General features: G+C 49.9%; 7 protein-coding genes across 7 annotated transcripts; 2 read left to right on the top strand and 5 right to left on the bottom strand.

Moving 5' to 3' along the window:
- Positions 1–1001: 1001 nt before the first annotated feature.
- On the bottom strand, positions 1002–1645 carry BKA55DRAFT_536280 (uncharacterized protein; the record flags this gene model as incomplete). The annotated part of the gene is made up of 3 exons (XM_046189805.1): positions 1002–1189; positions 1300–1426; positions 1556–1645. The coding sequence occupies 3 exons, from the start codon at positions 1643–1645 to the stop codon at positions 1002–1004; spliced, it is 405 nt and encodes a 134-aa protein (XP_046053148.1).
- A 499-nt stretch (positions 1646–2144) lies between these two features.
- BKA55DRAFT_536279 (uncharacterized protein) lies at positions 2145–2959 on the bottom strand (the record flags this gene model as incomplete). The annotated part of the gene is made up of 2 exons (XM_046189804.1): positions 2145–2666; positions 2714–2959. 2 exons carry the CDS (start codon positions 2957–2959, stop codon positions 2145–2147), a joined length of 768 nt encoding a protein of 255 aa, XP_046053147.1.
- A 3414-nt stretch (positions 2960–6373) lies between these two features.
- On the top strand, positions 6374–7595 carry BKA55DRAFT_281152 (ribonuclease E inhibitor RraA/Dimethylmenaquinone methyltransferase). Its single transcript, XM_046185503.1, has 2 exons — positions 6374–7097; positions 7150–7595. Exons 1-2 carry the CDS (start codon positions 6687–6689, stop codon positions 7423–7425), a joined length of 687 nt encoding a protein of 228 aa, XP_046053146.1. The 5' UTR covers positions 6374–6686; the 3' UTR covers positions 7426–7595.
- Positions 7596–7764: 169 nt separating this feature from the next.
- BKA55DRAFT_503775 (armadillo-type protein) lies at positions 7765–10229 on the bottom strand (the record flags this gene model as incomplete). The annotated part of the gene is made up of 2 exons (XM_046187041.1): positions 7765–8692; positions 8743–10229. The coding sequence occupies 2 exons, from the start codon at positions 10227–10229 to the stop codon at positions 7765–7767; spliced, it is 2415 nt and encodes an 804-aa protein (XP_046053145.1).
- A 1671-nt stretch (positions 10230–11900) lies between these two features.
- BKA55DRAFT_591435 (uncharacterized protein) lies at positions 11901–13092 on the top strand (the record flags this gene model as incomplete). Its single annotated transcript, XM_046195246.1, has 3 exons — positions 11901–12047; positions 12098–12206; positions 12254–13092. The coding sequence occupies 3 exons, from the start codon at positions 11901–11903 to the stop codon at positions 13090–13092; spliced, it is 1095 nt and encodes a 364-aa protein (XP_046053144.1).
- Positions 13093–13320: 228 nt separating this feature from the next.
- Positions 13321–15198, bottom strand: BKA55DRAFT_591434 (uncharacterized protein; the record flags this gene model as incomplete). Its single annotated transcript, XM_046195245.1, has 4 exons — positions 13321–13939; positions 13985–14654; positions 14701–14896; positions 14974–15198. 4 exons carry the CDS (start codon positions 15196–15198, stop codon positions 13321–13323), a joined length of 1710 nt encoding a protein of 569 aa, XP_046053143.1.
- Positions 15199–15836: 638 nt separating this feature from the next.
- On the bottom strand, positions 15837–18353 carry BKA55DRAFT_560866 (D-isomer specific 2-hydroxyacid dehydrogenase). The gene has a single exon (XM_046192122.1). It carries the CDS (start codon positions 18101–18103, stop codon positions 16205–16207), a length of 1899 nt encoding a protein of 632 aa, XP_046053142.1. The 5' UTR covers positions 18104–18353; the 3' UTR covers positions 15837–16204.
- Between the last annotated feature and the right edge of the window lie 8 nt (positions 18354–18361).

Raw genomic sequence — 18361 nt, 5'->3', positions numbered from 1 at the left:
CTACGCATAAATTTAAAACAACTTTCTCATAGACCACTAAACGCTGCGGGGTTTCCAATACTTCTAACTTTGTTCCAAGACCCTTGTTCCCTACAACACTCAAATCGATGAGCCAAAATGTGCCACTCAGATTGTGCCGTGTTCCGATATCCCACCAATCTATTCTTTTTCGTTTTGATCGCACCGAGGTGTCACATGAACTACTTAGCAAAGAAAGAAATAGACAGGGGCGATAGAAGGTTTGCCATCTCAAGATATCCATGCATTATCTAAATAATCAGTAGTCTTTACCCCAGCGAGAGAAACAAATCGGATACTATTTATAGTTAGCACCGCTCTGTGTTTAGATAACATTCATAAAGTCGGTAGTGATCCCTATCTTGTGCTTTCTTTGAAAGATTTGGGGTTTATGCCAACGAGAATATTATAAAGTTACTCACGACAGGAACACGCGCTTGCATATTCACTACAATGGTTTCCGATATATCAGGGTTGATTTGGCTGGACAGATCTTTGATGCCCCTCACCAGACTGGACAATGGCCAGCAGTTAAGCCAAATGAAGTGACAAACTAGTCCATCTTGGTTGCCAAATCAGCTGCGGTGCGACGTCGACCTCGATATATCACAATCGGCTCTAGCAGTTGGGCATGCACAATCCTTGTTGAGTCAAGTAAGGCGCAAAAGTCAATCAATGGTCTAGGTATAGTGTGCAAGAAATCTATTCAGGCGTTTGAGCGTATGGTACAGAAAGCCGCTATCAGATAAATCTCTGGACGACTTGACACCCAACTGACGAGCAATCGTACAAGGAGATAGCCCTCATTAGAGAGCAGGCTTGCTTCGTTCCGGCTCTAGGCATCTTTTCGACGTATATGTAGCCATTCCGTCGTGGTGGGAACCGATAACCCAGTGATATTGATACTTTATTTGAGCTGAGTCCAGAGCTTGGGAGCGGCGCAGGCGGTCGCACAGTGGGCAAGGTGGAAGACTAGATGTCAGTTAGCAACTGGTGTAGTAGGTGGGATGCTCGGAGTCCTCGGGGCCCATGACGCAGTTGGGGCTGGTAGACGTACATTCCTCGACGCAGTCCTCCTTGGCGCCACCCTCGCTCTCCTGCTGTTGAACGCGCTCGACGCACTCATCGAAGTGGTGCTTGGCGGGGGCACATTGGGGAGAGTTCTTGCACTCTGTTGATGCGTTAGTATGTAATGCGGGTTATATCGCGCCCGGGTGTGAAGCGATTGTGAAATCACTCATGACGTTCTGGACCGAATATTGGCGCAAGGAATCGACGAACCTTCCTCGAGTGTCTCCTTGGGGTCGACGAGCTCCTCCTCGTCATCCTCGTCCTCGTCCTCCTCGTCCTCGTCCTCAGCCTCTTCCTCGGGCTCGTCCTTGGACTCGGTCTTTGACTCGGTCTCCTCCTGTTCCGTGTCAGTACTTGGTCATCCATTTACAAAAGGTCTTAGATGCGCTCTCGACGAAGTCCCGTTGTAATCAATCAATGACAGGGCCGATGACACATAATGCCTTGCTGGAAAAAAATCCCGTACCTGGGGCTCCTCAGCAGGGGCCTCGGCCTCAACAACGCTCCATGGCGTCACAGCCTCGACAATATCGGTGAAGGCGTCCCAGATACCCATTGCGACAGGCGGAAGAATTCACAATGGCGAGTGGTGGTTTCGATTGAGGTGTCGTTCGTCGATTCGTCGTTCCTAATCGTAAGAGGTCGGAAGCTCTCGGCCAGCGAAATGAAAACTGATCCGGAATTGAGGCATTTTGATTGGCTGCACAGAGCCGGCTTTGTCATTCAAGATCACGTGATATCTTCCTGATCCAAGCGCCTTCCAGTCTCCCGAACGGATCTATCCGGCCTTCAGCCGCAAAACCTGTATAATGTGGTTGAAGTTGAAGATTTCTACAGATTCTCGAATATTCACTGAAAAGTTGTCACGTTCTAATATCGAATCCAGAAGCGTCTGGAAAGGTAATATTTCGCAATATCATAATTCTAGCAGATCCCTTGAATATGAAAATCCGGGGGAAAAAAGCAAGAGATAGTATAATGAGTTCATGAATGCAGTGCTCAAATCTTGGTATATGTAACACAACCACAGCCACTGGTGTGGTCCAACGCGGCCGTTAATCATCATTTTCGTATGCTCCCCTATCAATTTCGCCCCGAATGTGGTCCTCCAATCGAATATTCAACTGCTGCGCCTGAGCCTCGTCATAATCTGGTGGCGGTTCATCTGGTGCCCTCCGACTGGCAGCGCTCTCTGAGCGATTAGGGCGCACATCTGTCGAACTCGTTGCAGGTGCTGGCTGGGCGGAAGGGGCTTCATATGCTGGAAGAGGTTCATCAGGGACATCAGCACCGGGGCCCATCTCCCGGCGCATCTCTTGATACTGGTAAAGTCGCTCCCGCAGCCTTATATAGGCTTCGTTGAAATCCATCATGCCTCCATCTGAGAACGTGAACTTGACCTCAAGACGAGGGATATCTGGAGGAATGCCACCACCGGATACAGGAATACAATCTGATTTCCACACCCATCCCCACCACATAGATGATGAAGTGGTGGAATCTTGAAACTTCAGGATTGGGGCACTGAAGGATTCAAACTTTGGTTCTTGTGTAGGTTTTAAAGGAAGATACACGATCTGAAGAGTCAGCAGAGTATCTCGAGATAGTTTTGTTATCAACTTACTCTCTTGTTGGTCAGGAAGAGGGTGCCTTTATCACTTTTCCGTTGAAACGAGGCACATCGTGCTCTCAGCTCCTGGGGCACAGACAGGTCGCATGAGATTCTCGATTCAAGCTTCATCAAGATGCGTTCATTGCCAAGCTTGACGAAGCCGCCCTGATTGAGCATAACCCAGCTATCGGCATTGTCAGGATCGACAGGCCGCGAAGGAGGACGGCTTGTAATAAGATAGTCATGAGGATTGTCCATTATAGGGCGGGGTCCATGACTCCATGGGCCGAAGGTGGCGGGGCAGTCAACGGACGGACTGAGCCGTGGCCGCCGTGACCGGAGGGTACGGGGCGGAGGAGACGGCAGAGGGAGACGGGAAGGTGACGGAGGCAAGAAACGGAAACGGGGGGAGGAACGGGAATGTGAAGGCAGGTATGGTATAGGCACAGGACAGGGAACCACGGGAGCGACAATCTCTGAAGACTGAGTGCAGGACTAAACCAGGGACCAAGAGGGTAAGGTTAAGGTTGACAAGACGGGACGGGAAGATGGAAAGCTCAGAGAAAGAGATTCAAGAAAGAGGTTCGCGAAAGAGGCTTACTTTATCGACATTGTCTCGTACAGGGTTCAAGCGACCCTAGCTCGTGGGCAAATGGCTCCAGGCTCCGTACCGGCAGGTTCAGGACGTGCAGGCAACTTTAGTAGCTCCGAGATCTTGGAGCGGGTGGCTCTGGGCTGCGGCCGGGTTGGCCTTTGGCCTTGGGTCTTGGGGCCTGGTGGTGCTGTAGTGGGGGGTGGGTCGTTTTGGAGTCTGTTCCGTTTTGCGATCGAGCGAGCGAGCGGACGAGTGACGGGAACGAGCGACTTTGGCTAAGGCCTAAGGGTATCCGTAGAGGAGGAGAAGCCAAAGTTCCAAGCCAGCCGAGGATGATTGTCAGGGTCGTCGAATAGGATCAAGATGACCCGAGGCCAAGGGACAGTATCGACTAGGGGACGAGACAAGAGATGCTGCAGCGGTAGGAGATCCCAAGCTAAGGAAGCAAGCGACCAAGCCAAGCCAAGGAATGGATAAGGATAAGAGGCGAAGAAACAGAGACAGAGGAGGCACAGAACAGCCCGAACAAAAGCTTGACTGAACTGAGCTGAGCTGACCTGGCCTGACGCTGGCTGGCAGAGCAGTTCAGAGAGTGCAGAACAGAACGAACAGAACAGGTGGCTGGTGGCTGGAAGCGGTGCCGTAATGAGGTGGGGGAGGCGGCGATTTGATCGAATTTGCGGGCGATGGTAGATTTGATTTGTGGACGTTGGGTCAAGGTCACAGGAAGGAGAACGATGTGATTGATGTGTGATGCGTGATGGTGTGATATTGGAGGAAGAATGAACACCGATGGACAAAGCAAATAAGGCTAGTCCTGAAGTTGTGAGGTACTACAATAAGACAGACAGTTTCGGTGGTGGATGAGGTGTGAAGGAATTGCTAACCCAGGCCAAAGTTTAGTGGGTTAGTAAGTTAGGTTTGGAGATATGAAAGTTGGGCGCTGCGGATCGTTTTTTCTTGGGCCGAGCCGCGCGGATGATCTGGTCCAAGAACTGCCTGTTCACGTTAATAAGGTGAGCTGAGGTTACCTTGGAACTATCCTCTAGGTGGCATTCAGAGATGGTGATTGGCCAAACTGCATCGCAATGTATCGACTTCCATGTCCCATGGCTGGGTCTGTCAAGGTTGAAACAATCCACCACGTGCTTCTTATTGAACTGAAGCTTCCCTTGTTATATCAGAGCTGGCAATCACCAGAACAAACCACCAGTCTACCACTGCCCTGGGAAACATCCTGGCACGGTCTCTAACGTCCCGTCACAACCACCAAACGGCTTTTTCTGTAACCTGATGTTCCATCCAATTTTCTTTCCTTTCATGGACCCCTGACGTTGAGCTTCTTTAACCCCTGCTGGAAAGTTGTGTCCGCCACAACCCTGAACAAGTCAATTCTCAGGATCGTCTTCCCCTCCCATATCGTTGTCCTCCACTATCAGCTATCAGCCAAGATCTGGCAGCTCAAGTCGATCATCCGTTGTCTCCTCCCAGTGCCAAGCTAGGTTACAGGCAAACTTATACGCCATGTCTCGATTACAAACAGAGCATTTCATGCTTCTCACGTCTTCCTTGTACTACAGTCAAAATATAGATTTATAGGAAACAATTCCCTCCATGTGGGATGTCACAACGTCAGTTCCATCACCCGACATGCTTGCCCCGTTAGCGACTGCTAGGTAGCAGCAACTGGGACCCATCTCTGCCCGGCCCCAGAACAGCATCCACCAAGTCGACATCATCCCAGCCGTGTCAATCTAATGAGACGGCTGACGGTGATTGATGTGGAGGCGCATGGCTCCTCGCCGAATTCGACATGATTAAGTGTCCCGGCCACGAATCATGATGATGATGGAGAGGGGCATCAAGTGTTCCCCTCACACACCAGGTATAGCCATGATGGTATGCATCTTTTAGCTGCATTTCTCAGCAATTGGTGCACTCATTCGTGGTTGTTCTGGTTTATAGGGCAGGGATAATATGGTTGAAACCACTCATGAACCCCTCTTGTTGAAAATGTCAACACCAATTAACTGTCTAGATCTGCTTCGAAGATCTTATGTGGAGGACATGGCCAGCACATATACTCTTATTCATGCCAAAGAAAGGCTCAGCAGTGCGACCAACAAGGCTTCCGCCCCAATGAGTTCCTATTATCCGGTTCCGCTTCACAGACTATCCTACTAATGTACTAAGTCTACAAGCAGTCAACAACAGCTGATCTTAGCATAAAAAAGGGTCTCATTGCTCATGTGTCTCTTTTCCATTATCTGAACGAGCAGTTTGAGCCCAGTTGGGTAAAGCTCTCATCAACTTCAACCCAGCCCCAGCCATGAAGCACATGTCACGAGTTAAACGGACCCTTGGAGTGTCCGTGTGTCTGGGGTTGAGTTGATAGAACGGTTAATGGGTTGACACAGGCACTTAGTTAGCGTAGCATCTACTTTTGACAGCATCGAATCCATGTTGTAGCAGGAATGGATGTGTCCGCTTTAATGTTTGAAATTACGGCTTGTCACGTTAGGAAATTGCGAGCCGCTCTTTAAACGTCTTCAACCAGTTGCTATCGATGATGATTGTTCTTGCACCTTCGGAATTTCCGTTGATGTCTGGTGAACCCCACCCATCGCTCACCATAATGACTTGCTTCGTCCCAAAATCTACTCTGCAACACCAGCCTCTCTGAAACATAATCATGCCTCGCCATGACTCGTTGCCCGAAAGAAGCCGGTCGTCTATCGCGGCGATAAAGAATATGTAGGCCATGCTTGGACACCATCTTGATCTTGGCCCTTGCTCATAAGACACGTCACATTTCGGTACCCTGAGTCTCGTCACTGACTGATTGATACCAGGACGGGAACTGATAGTCACTTTTGCGTCATGTACCAACAAACGAAACAAACCTTCCTGCGAATAGTCTAGAAGAGGATCCGAAAGAGAGAAGAGTAAACAAGAAACGTGATGTCAGGGTTGCTCCGCTTGAGCTCCTAATCTATCTCTGTCGCTAGCTCACAGTTGCAGTCGCAAATAAAACGCCGGTTCCTCGTCAACTTTCAATTCCCGTCCAGGGCCAGATCCTTCGAGTTCAATGATTGGCCTCGGTCAAGCTCTCCCTGGCCATCCCCCACCTAGTTCGTGCATCCAAAGCATGTGCTGGTAATGCTTCTGATTGGACTGTACGTCCCGGTTGATGGGAGGCTCCGGAGTCATGGAGCTCCAAGTTCCACTACAACCTGAACTTCCTGCGATTACCGGCAAGTTCTAACCCGGGGCTATAACGCACCTACAACGTCAAAGAGGCTTTTAATCTTCGAAACTGCAACTACTTGATAGACCTTGCTCACCGACTCGCCGTATTCGCTAAATTTCTTGCCCTTGGACGCAATCAGCATGAGTTACCACGCCGAGGACTTGGTAAAGCTGCAGCAGTATTCCGCTTGTGATATCTCAGACGCACTCCTCAAGTTAAAGGTTCCCGGCGCCGGCTTTGTTGCCGATCTGAACCTATACAGCTCTCCTGAAGGTGATGCAACATCGGTTACGGTTGCGCCAGTTTCAACAGTTCTCTTCGCCTCCAAAGGACAGGATCTTCCAGATATACAAAAGAACATCCCTGAGGGAACCCATTGGGTCGATCTGACAGAAGCAGGAACCATTGTGGTTCTCAAGCAGCCCGATGGTCAAAAGAATGCCGTTTGTGGTGGGATTATGGCAGTTCGCATGAAAGTGTGCCAAGCCAAGGGCATCGTTGTAGCTGGGCGAGCCAGAGATATAGTGGAACTAAAGAGTACCTCCTTACCGGTGAGTGCTACTTACCCTGCTCTTTGAACAAGCTGAACTCGGAGGTACACAGATTTGGGCTCGAGGGTTGTCCACTGTCGGAGTCGGTGGAGGGAGCGTGCCCTGGGCGATCCAGGTACCTCTCGACATTGATGGAACCCTCGTCTCTCCTGGTGACCTTGCATTTAGCGATCCAATCAACGGGGTGGTGGTCATTCCTCAGAACAAGGTTTCTGAGGTCTTCAAATTGCTGCCCAAGCTGACAGCCGCTGATGACAAGGTTGAGGAAGATGTTCTCAAAGGCGCAACGGTTTTTGAGTCCTTCAAGCTTCATCGAAGTAATCTTTGAAGAAGCTCCGTCATAGGGGATGAAAAATGCAAGACTACTACATACGGCCAAAGTTTCCAAGAAAGTAAGGACACAACATACGGTGGCTGGCTGATCCTGAACGTCACATAAGCTGTACATCACGGGACCACGTGAGATCTACAAGGAGTTTGTATCAAGTAACCCGAAGCACGGATGGGTCAACAATGCAGTTTTTGTGTCATCAGTTCATTAACATGCCATCATCAAAGTAGGATCTCTACCATGACTTCCAAACAACCAACAATCAACCTTAGCTCCAGACCAACAAGGAAACACATGCAAGAAACAAATGCTAGCAGTTCAAGATTTGCCATTTCATCACAGCCACATGTCCTTCTCCTTACTCGGAGTGGATGGCTTATCCAACCCAAAATCGAGCTTCGGCATCTCAAGCTTTGGCGCCGCCTCGACCGGTTTCTTCTGACCACCTCCAGTTTTCTTAGGTGAAGCCCGAGCGTCAGGGGGCGGCCCGTATCGCACATCCTTGACATCCCAACCATCCTCGGCCGCCGCTCCGACCCATGTCCGAAGGCCATCATGCACACTTCCATAGAACTTCTCTTTACAGAGTCGTAGACTACCACCAAGGCATCGCTCCCATCCCGAAATTCGAAATTGTGCGCGAAGAGTGTTGCGTTCCTCTTGTGTCGGTGTGCAGGCCAAGATGGCGTTCATGAGGTCAAGATGAGAAGCCAGGTAGTTGGTCGCATCCCATTCAACTCCGCCCACATATGGTGCTGCCGGGACCGGGGGACGCTCTTGAGGGAAATGTCGAAGCATGTAACTGTACGGACCAGGGGCAGGGTCACACATCGAGGGGCGGTCCGAAGGAAGGGATACAACGTTGACGTTGTGAAGGAAGATCCAGAACACTTCTTTAGTGACGCTAACAACCTCCTTGTTCCAAACGCGGTATGGCCTTTCTTGTCTCATCTCCAGGACAAATGGCAATGGGCGCTGATCCTCCTTTGGCTCAGGGTCTCTGAGGTGTGCAAGAATGCTCTGGGCTCGTGTGACCCGTTCGGCTGGCGCAGCAGACTCAATATACGTGAACAAAACGGATGTTATGATGTTACGCGTGGTGAACTCGCTGGGTCCCTTCTTCTCTGGGTCGAAGAGCATATGTAGGAGCTTGGGAAATAGATCGCTCTGGATCGTGTGAAGATATTGCATGGCGCGAGCTGTCGTCGACAGTGCCTTTAGGCACAGAAGATTCTCGTGAAGCAGTGCATCTTCATGTTCCTCCCTATCAATTGTCAGTCACGCCTGTTGAAACACATCTTGAATTTGACTTACCTCCATTCAACCTCCATGATGCGGTTGAGGAGACCGACAATCTCCTTCATGCCGCCTTGCTGGATGAAGTCTTCGATCCATGCCACTGTCTCGTTCCTGAGAAGCAGTCGCAGCTTGTGAACTTTGCCGACCTCAACAAGTTCTGGTTTTTGAACCTTTCTAAGATACGCCACGTAATCACCTGGACCTTGGTTGAGTTTAATCTTGGAGAGGATTCCAGAGTTAGAGACTGAGCCGCTTGACCCAGGAGGCCCTTCGCTGACTACGCTGTCAGTGGACTTGCTTCTGAAATGACGGCCCAATGTCCCGTCGCCCTTTGACTTTTTGATGGGAGAGCTTGGCTCCTTTGATTCCTTTCTTCCTCGCGAGAGGGTAAAACTCTTGCCCCGTGATCGCTTCTGTTTTTCCTCATTTTGCGTGCCGGTGTCCATGACCAAGCCGCTATTGGCGCTGTCTGTTGAGCAGGATCTCTCTGTCCGAGAAGCCTGTGATTCGGCCCAGTCCTGGCGGATAAACTCCATCTTGATTGTGTCGCTCAGGTTCCTCATCTTGTACCTCTGGTTCTCTGGAATGTTTCGTCGGTCCAGCATAGCTTCAAGGTGCTTGTCAATATCCTTAGGGTCAAGTACTGGCTCGGTCGGCTCAGGTACGACTGATGTCGACTTAGATCGACTGTGGTTGAATGTTGTAAAGACGCTCAAGACCTTACCTCGACCGCTCTTACTCTTAGCCTCAGTCGAGTCTTTTGATCCCTTTCGGGAATCGTTTGAAGAGCGTGCCTTGGTTGGTGAGGGGGGTGGTTCCATTCTTCCCAACATGGGATGATATGATTTTGGTCGCTCTTTGACGGCGACTCGACTGCCATTGTAGAGATCCTGAGCACTTGGTGCCCTTGCTTCGTCCATACTACGGCGTGTGCTTTGGGCTGGTTCGATGTTCGGTCGAGAGGCAAACTGAGAATAAATGGGTGTTGGTTCAGGGTCCGCTACAGGCTCTTCGGGAGTTCTGTTTTCCTTGTCCTTGGATGAATTGACATTGTCGTCGGATCCGAACCTGCCCAAGTTTCGCAGCGTCTTGGGCTTGAGCAGACCAGCAAGGTTAGTTGTTGACTTTGGGCGTTTCGGTTTGGTGGGAGAGGGATCGCGAGATTTCGAGCCCTTGGCTTCTTTGCCTGGTGCTGTTATGATGGTGAAGTTGCCAAAGCTACTCTTGGTCGGAGACTGTGATCGGCCCCGGTCCTGTCGCCGCGAGAAGCGTCCTGAAGACTCTTGTTGGTTGTATTGTAGCTCCGCCAAAGCCCCTGGGTTGGAGTAGTTCTCAAAGGCCATGATCTTGGGCTGTATAGGAGAGACAGGCCCGTCGAAAGGGGCCTGGAACGAATGGGTATCGGTGGAGGCTTGACGACGATGCATGAAGCCCTCGAGGATGGAGGACTTGGGCCGTGGTCTTCGACCGGCGTCGAAGCTATTTACGTCGTTTGTATTCATGATGTCGGTTACAATATCTGTGGTTATATGAGAGCTGATAAGTAGCTTTCGCCCAGGGCGTCACAGCGATGTCTGTAGAAATGAAGATGTAAAAAAAAACTGGCAATGAACAAAACTAAGTCTCGCGCCAACTGTTGAGAATAAGAAGCCAACTAAGACAGCGAATTGGGGCTACGCCATTGCAGAAAGAATAAAGTTAAGGTAAAGTTGAGAAGAGAAGCTGGAGCTGGAGCTGGAGCTAGCAAGAAAGTAGGTCGCTTAGGTAGCCAGAGCCAAGGCACGATTAGACAGGCCGTTGACTGTTTATTGGGAACCGGCCGTTGACCCGGAGACGGTGCCCTATCTTATCGCGCCAGTGATGGTGGACGATGCACGATGGCGTGGACTGCTCGGATGGCGAAAACGGTCGTACAAGACTATATTTGCTTGTAGTAATAATAACAATGATAGGTTTATTGTTTTCTTTCCTTTTTTTCCTGCTCCGCCGGCCGTTGAAGCTGGAAAGGCACTGAAGCTGTCCACTTACAACGTTGATCAGTGAAGTAGCAATTTCATTTGCTCAGGCTTTGCAGTCTGAAAGATATTCAATAAGTTCAATTAAATTTGAATCAGGATCAATGCTTGGGTCGCACTTCACTCAGATAGAGACTTTACTGACTACAGGCCCGCGGTGTGTTCTACTAAGGTACCACACTGATATCATGAGTACCATCGAGGCCAAGGAGTCGCCATGACTGCCCAAAACATCAGCCGGGGATATCCTTGTTTGTTGTTTAGCTTATATGAATCGCCGGGGCTATGTAGGCGGACCATAACATTTTTCTCGCGTTCGTATTAAAGCCATGGTCATTAGCAAGGATATGTCATCATGACCTCTTTCAATGGCTCCTCAATAGTATCGTTCAAGTTCAAGAGGAAATATTTGTTGACATAATATAATAATGGATAGTACGAGAAGAAGAAGGAAGTTAGTGGCTTTTTGCTGGGATCAACGTCGGGGAAGTCAATGCGGGGTATTCTAGATGCAATTGGGTCAGCTTAACTTGGAAGATATCATAGGTTCAACATACTACGAGAATAGTCAACAAACAGTTTAGTCAAATAAAATTTCTTTTGAACACCAACTGAGATCAATTGCGTCCCATGAAACACAGCAAGTTACATCAAGTACGATGAGAGCCATGCCATCATGAGTCTGGGATGTTGATACGATTCAGGTGTCATGATGAGCGTCTAAGAGATGATAGCATTTAAGGGTTTTCGCTAATCAGTAAATTTCAAGATGGCTCATATTAGTACTCCGTACACTTGCAGTATTATCGGTTCAATACCGAAATCATATCCGTCAACATCTGCCGCCGTAGACTACCGAAGCCGGCCCCGTCCCTGGACTTAGACCCACGGCTAACTACTAACCAACTGTAACTGTATTGAGCATGCATCATAGCTCAATTCCGCGGGGTCCTCCACTATGCCCTGTAGGATAAATGTTTAAGCCTGTCTCTCCCCTCCATCATCTATCATAACGACTCAATCTTTTTTTTACATGTGCTTTCTCCTCTAACAATAATCTCAGAATTGCTCCGTTGATCATTGAATTGTTCTTCTGTAGATTCTTATATGCGACCTACACTCGTCTCAAAGCTTAGAGCAACATCTATCGCGGCCAAAATGCCTGTTCATCATCTCATGGTTGGTACCTGGACTCCTCCAGGTGCTATCTTCACTTTTGCCTTCGACGATGAGGCTCTTACGCTTAAGCTCGTGAAAAGAACCGAGATTCCCAAGGACGAGCCAATCTCATGGATGACATTTAGTGTAAGCTCAGCTTCTCACTCTGCAAGACGTTGACTCACATTGCACTCCAGCATGATCGCAAAGCTATCTATGGCGCTGCCATGAAGAAGTGGTCCAGCTTCGCCGTCGAATCGCCAACTTCAATAACTCACCAAGTCTCTCACCCAATGGAGCACGATCGTAAGTCACTTATAACCAGCACATATACTGAAAACTAAACTCGACAGCCAATGCTTCTCTTGCCACCACAAACACCCGTGCCATCTTCCTTCTCGCAGCGAACAAGCCTCCTTATGCCGTCTACTGCAACCCTTTCTACGACCACGCTGGCCACGGCGCTGTCTTCACCACCGACTCTACCACAAAGGCTCTCAAGGAAAATGTCCAAAACTACCCTTACCAGCCTAATACCGGCATCCATGGAATGGTCTTTGACCCTGAGGAGGAGTACCTTTATTCTGCCGACCTCCGCGCTAACAAGCTTTGGACCCATCGCCGTCGCAGCAAAGACGATCCTTCTCTTGAGCTTGTTGGTTCTGTCGATTGTCCTGATGCTCGAGACCACCCTCGCTGGGTGGCTATGCATCCTACTGGAAACTACCTCTATGCACTTATGGAGAAGGGCAACCGAATCTGCGAGTACCTCATCGATCCCGCAACTCGTCTTCCCGTTTACACCCACAAGCACTACCCTCTGATTCCCCCAGGAATCCCCGATAGGTGGACACAGTACCGTGCCGATGTCTGCGTGCTTTCGTCGTCGGGCAAGTATCTCTTCGCCTCGTCCCGTGCCAACTCCTTCGACCTGACAGGCTATGTGGCGGCCTTTAAGCTCTCAGATACCGGTGCCATTGAGCGCCAGATCTGCCTGAATCCTACATCTACGAGTGGTGGGCACAGTAATGCGGTTGCTCCTTGCCCTTGGACAGATGAGTGGGTAGCAATCACGGATGATCAAGAAGGTTGGCTGGAGATTTACCGCTGGCAAGATGAGTTCCTCGCCCGTGTTGCAAGGGTTAGAACACCAGAACCTGGCTTCGGCATGAACGCCATCTGGTATGACTAATAGCATATAAGTTTGGATGAAAAGAAGAATAAATAGAGAATGAGGCAAAACTTGACGTCGAAGAGTATTATAGTTGCCATGGTTGGCTGCTGTCATCAATGCTGCTGGTGGTGTATTAAATCAACCCTGCCTGGTGTGCCCAACAGTAAAGGGCGCTGGTTTAGATGCGGCCACTCCTAAGAAACGATTCCACCAAGCCCTATTATCCACACCACTGAATATACCCCCCTAATGCCGACCATTTGTTTTGCGACCGCGGTCATCATTGTCGTCGTCAATAGCTTCTTCGTGCTCCTCAGCTAATAATGGTGTCCGTTCATGCCCCTGAGTCCGCGCCTGCGATTGTCCGTGAGTACTCGTGAACCCTATGTGGGATGCAGCGCGCGGTTGGGCAGGTCTTGAGCCATCGTTGGGGGGCGTATGGTTCGCACCGAGACCTTGTTTGATTTTGAAGAGGCTGCGGGTATTGCTGCGAGGGTTCGCAGCTCGGTTGGCAGGTCCAAGACGAAGTTGAGACCTCATTTCATCCAGACTAGCCTTCACAACAACTGGGGTGCCTTCTATGCCACCGTCAGAGGTTCGGCGCTTCATGTGAATGGCAGTCTTGGCAGAATTGTGGAATCCCCCTTCGTAATTGCTGTGGAAAGAGGCAGTCTCGACATTGGGAGGGTGTTCCTCCGAGTGTTCTTCAACGTCGACCAAAATAGAGTCTCCTGGGGCCTTCTTAGTGGCCATTGCAGCGGCAGCGGCAGCAGTTGCGTGAATTCGGCGGGCTCGGGGTGCGGGAGTAAGACGTCGGATAGCCTTGTGTACATCGACGTAGACATCGGATTCGTCAACAATTTCCCTGTCTGGTCAGTAATACTCATCATATGCGAGATCGTCTACTTACTCTCCAATCAATTCCTCAATCACATCTTCAAGAGTAACAACACCTAGGGCACCATGGTCTGAGCCGGGGAATTCCGATACCAGCACCATGTGCGATTTGCCCTCTTGAAAGAAGTTGATGATGTCCAGACAGCTGGTCTCAGGGCGTGTTTCGACAATTGCACCGAGAGGCACATCGCGGACCGGAATTCTATCTTCAGGGTCGTAGGTGATGAGCGTCTTGACCAAAAGCATGCCAACAAAGTCCAAGTGGTTTCCAGAGCGATAGATAGGGATTCGCGAGTATCCGGAAGAAAGAATATCATCCATGGTCTTTTCGTCGAGGATGTGGTCTTCGGCAAGCGTATAAACATCAGAGATGGGCGTCATAACTTCAGCAACGGGCTTGTCCTTCAAGTCCAAAACAGCTGTGATGATTGTAACCTCATCCTGGTTCAATCGCTCGGAAATCTCACCCAGAGACTTGTGGAGGGTGACGAGCGTCTTGAGTCCGCTCTTCTTGTACAAAGTGCCATGATCCTCGCCCAGAATCCAGTCGAGAAGCTTCGCGATAGGCCAAGAAACGGGAGCGGTAAGATACATGAGAAGAAGAACCGGGGTAGACATGTATCCGCCGATGGGAAGACCATATCGAACGCAGATGGACTGGGGAACAATTTCACCAAAAATAACTGCCATGATTAGCAAAGCCTACCAGAGATATCATCTCCCACATACCGATGAGAACAGTACTGCCAACGACAGCAGCAACACCTCCACCAAGAGTTCGGTCCAGCACAACGGGAAGTGACTCGTTGACAATGACGTTTGATAGCAGCAGTGTGACTAGAACCCAATGCTTTCCTCGTTTTAACAATTTCAACACACGTTTCGCATTCTTAGACTGCGATTCCGCGGGATCGCCCGATAAAACCTGAAGGTAAATACTGTCTTGTCCCATCAAACTGGGTAGGTCAGCATGCGTCGCGCATCGCCAAGAGGGAGGGGAACTTGCGCAATTGTCAATCCAGCAAAAGCACCACCAAGAAGAACCAGAACCATTGAAGCAACAGCGAGGACCCAGAGGCTGGAACCGCCCTCTTCGCCAGCGTCATGGTGGCCCTTGGTGTCGACTGGAAAGGCAGAGACAGCCGTTAAGCTTGCACCAAAGACTCGACCCATGCCAATGACAGCCGGACGTATTGAGCCCATATTGTATCGTGCAGCGTTCGCCATTGTGACGGGATGTGTATGTCGTATATCGTGTGTGTGGATATATGAGATATCTCGTCACCGCAAGGCGAAGCGGAAAGACCGCGAGTGTCGATTGTCGAAGGTCAGATTGAGTTGAACGCGTTCAAGGCAGGCCAAGGTAATCAATCTCCGACAGATAGGCACAAGCGATCTTGGCGAACCTTACACGATAATGACCGGAATGTGGCTGAGACAGGGGAGCTGAGGGTGAAGATCAAGCTTCAAGAAATGTCGTCGCTAAGGATGATAAGCTATTCGGACAATCGAAGTCTTTTTGCCTCGTTTCGTCTGTTCAAAATCCAACCTTTCGCACCAAAGGCGAGCTTTGATGAAGAACAAGAACGACGAGGCAAGAGAAGTGGGACGAAAGGGTTGGAATTAGCTACCTTATCCTTGGATGATATGGGTCATCTAACTCGCGAACATGATGACGCAGGGAACTGCCAGGGAGGGGAGAATAATTCTATTGGTCGAGGTGTCCACTAGACCAGGTCCCGATCCTGAATGCAGTCGACAAAATCCACTAAAATCTTGACGTTGCAGAAGCTAAAACAGTGCGCTACGATGCCCTTAGTTTCCCAGCTGAAGCCGGATGAAGTCATTGTCGAGACAATCATGTGTTAATCGTCGCACAATGAAGGTTTATTTTGTCTTTGTTTACTTCTATGTTGCCTAGATCTATCTGGCCGAGATATCGATAGGGCTTACACAACTGAATTTGCTTGAGCCAGCACTCCCATGGCCACAATTGCCACTCAGAGCATGCTGTAAGGTATCCTCGCTCTATGTGGCCAACCAGCACCATGATCACAACTTGAAATGTTCAGGTTCCCAGCGTCAATGGGTATTCCAAGTTGTTATAGAGGTAGTTAATGTGGTGCTGGGAAAGAGAATACACTTTTGGGGTAAAAATAAAAGATTTTGGGCTATTCTGATCATCTGTTGGCATCTTCTGGGACTTGACAGGCACAGCGAAATGAATAAGGACTTATACAGTTTTCTGGATCTCAGGGACATTGCCCAGGTGCACAATATTTGCATCAAGGACACCCTCAGAATTGTTCAAATCCCCCAAGACTTCACTACTCACAGGTCCGAGAACACCAAGAATCATCAATGCCTCATTACCCTTCGGGTCAGGCGGGGTATCGGCTCCCTTAGTAGCTTCGGGATCCAGACTGGCCACTTGCATGAACTTGATGTTAATCCCGTGCTTTCCGAGCACCATACCTACTCCTCCGATCTTGCCAGGCTCATCGTAGTTGTGCAGGATAATGAGCGTTCCCTCTGGTGTAAACACACCATTGAATCTGTCCAGCTTGGAGATGAAGACTCGTTCGTCACTCGCGTAGCCTTCAATTACCTGCTCACTACCACTGCTACCAGCCTGGTATGAACGCAGTGTCACCAGATTGGCATAAGTCGAGGGCGAATCGCCAGAACGAGTCTCGCTAATCACAATGCCCTTCTCTTTGGCAATGAGTGCTGCGTTGACCATGTTGATATGCGAGTCGCTGAACGTGGACACAAGACCTTTGACGAGAGCAGCAAACAGAGGCTTTGTGTTAGACATCCCGGCTAAGTCACCGTGGTAAATGAGCTCAAATCGACGACCCCCTATCATTCCTCCTCTACTGCGCACAAAGTGTTGCGTATAGAGACGACCCATCTTTTCGACAAGCTGCACCGACGGCTGCAGTTTGCGGTATTCTTCAGGCATGATGATAGGGGCATTGACGGCGCTGGTAGGAAGTCCACCTTGAAGAATCTCAAGGACCTGCTTACAGACATCCATTGAAACATTCTCCTGTGCCTCAACAGTCGAAGCTCCCAGATGAGGCGTCGCCACAACCTTTGGGTGTTGACTGAGCCGGGCTCCTGCCGAGTCTGCAGCCAGTGGCTCTGAAGACCAGACGTCGATACCCGCTCCTGCAATCCATCCCTCATCGAGTGCTTTGATCAAAGCCTCCTCGTTATACACACCACCGCGTGCAACATTAAGCACACGGGCTGTCTTCTTCATCTTTTTAAACTCTGCCTCGCCAACTAAGTCCAGCGTTGTAGCGAGCAAGGGCGTATGTATGGTCAGAAAGTCAACCACAGGAAGCAGGTCCTCCAACCCAGGAACCAGCTCAACGCCAGTTTGACGAGCCATATCGGTGCTCGCATAGGGGTCGACAGCCTTGACTGTCATTCCAAGCCCTATGGCCATGCGAGCGACATTCATCCCAACCTTGCCCAGTCCGATAATTCCGAGAGTCTTACGGCCAACTTCAACTCCGACGAGCTTGCTTCGCTCCCAACGGCCAGCCTTGACACTGCTGTCTGCCTGGCCCACATTACGGGCTGTTGAAAGGAGGAGTGCAATAGTGTGTTCTGCGGCAGCAAGGATGTTGCCTGAAGGAGAGTTCACAACCATAACACCTTGGGTGCTTGCGGCGGGAACATCGATATTGTCTACTCCAACGCCAGCCCGAGCAACAACCCTCAGCTTCCGTCCAGCTTGGACGACTTCGGCCGTAACTTGTGTCTCGGAGCGTATAATCAAGCCATGGTAGTTAGGGATCAAATTGATGAGCTCTGTGGGCGTTAACCCTTTACGGTTGTCAACGTCAAAGTGAGGGGTGAGTAAAGCCAGTCCATCTGGAGATACTTTTTCAGGTACGAGGATCTTAAGACGGTTTGAATGGCCAGCAGACGGTGTGTCAAAAGTAGCTGAAGGGGACATGGTGAGTTGAGTAGTATTCGGAAGTACTTGCAAAGACAGTGTGTGTCCTAAGAAACTCAAGTTCAAGTGAGAGGGCACACGACCTAGTATAAGTAAAAAGATCGAGATGACGTTCCCCCTCTTGTCTTTGTCCTTCCATGAGACAGATAACCGCCACATTTTTGGCTACCCAATCCAATGAGCCCAGATCAGCCTTGATCACCGTTTCTCAAAGTAAAAGTCCTTAATAAGAACGGGCAGATTGAGATGCAGAAGTCTGTTCTCCCATGCAAGCACCCCACGGACGCAGTAATCTCTGACGCGGGGGTGGTTCCTCTGCGCGCGTAAAGCTCGTTCAGCGAGTGAAGTATTGCTGCAGTAATGTGATTAACGTCAGAGTACTACGGCACGGTAAAGGATATGGCGGGGCGCCATGAG

This window comes from Fusarium redolens (genome assembly GCF_020744475.1).
Source record: "Fusarium redolens strain MPI-CAGE-AT-0023 chromosome Unknown BKA55scaffold_4, whole genome shotgun sequence".
Taxonomy (NCBI): Eukaryota; Fungi; Ascomycota; class Sordariomycetes; order Hypocreales; family Nectriaceae; genus Fusarium; species Fusarium redolens.
This window is presented reverse-complemented; position numbering and strand designations above follow the sequence as displayed.

Bases quoted from the DNA above. Each gene is read 5' to 3' on its own strand.
- BKA55DRAFT_560866 (XM_046192122.1), bottom strand. From the start codon at position 18,103: ATGTGGCGGTTATCTGTCTCATGGAAGGACAAAGACAAGAGGGGGAAC.
- BKA55DRAFT_281152 (XM_046185503.1), top strand. From the start codon at position 6,687: ATGAGTTACCACGCCGAGGACTTGGTAAAGCTGCAGCAGTATTCCGCT. The intron at 7,098-7,149 runs GTGAGTGCTACT...GGAGGTACACAG, and splicing joins TAAAGAGTACCTCCTTACCG to ATTTGGGCTCGAGGGTTGTC.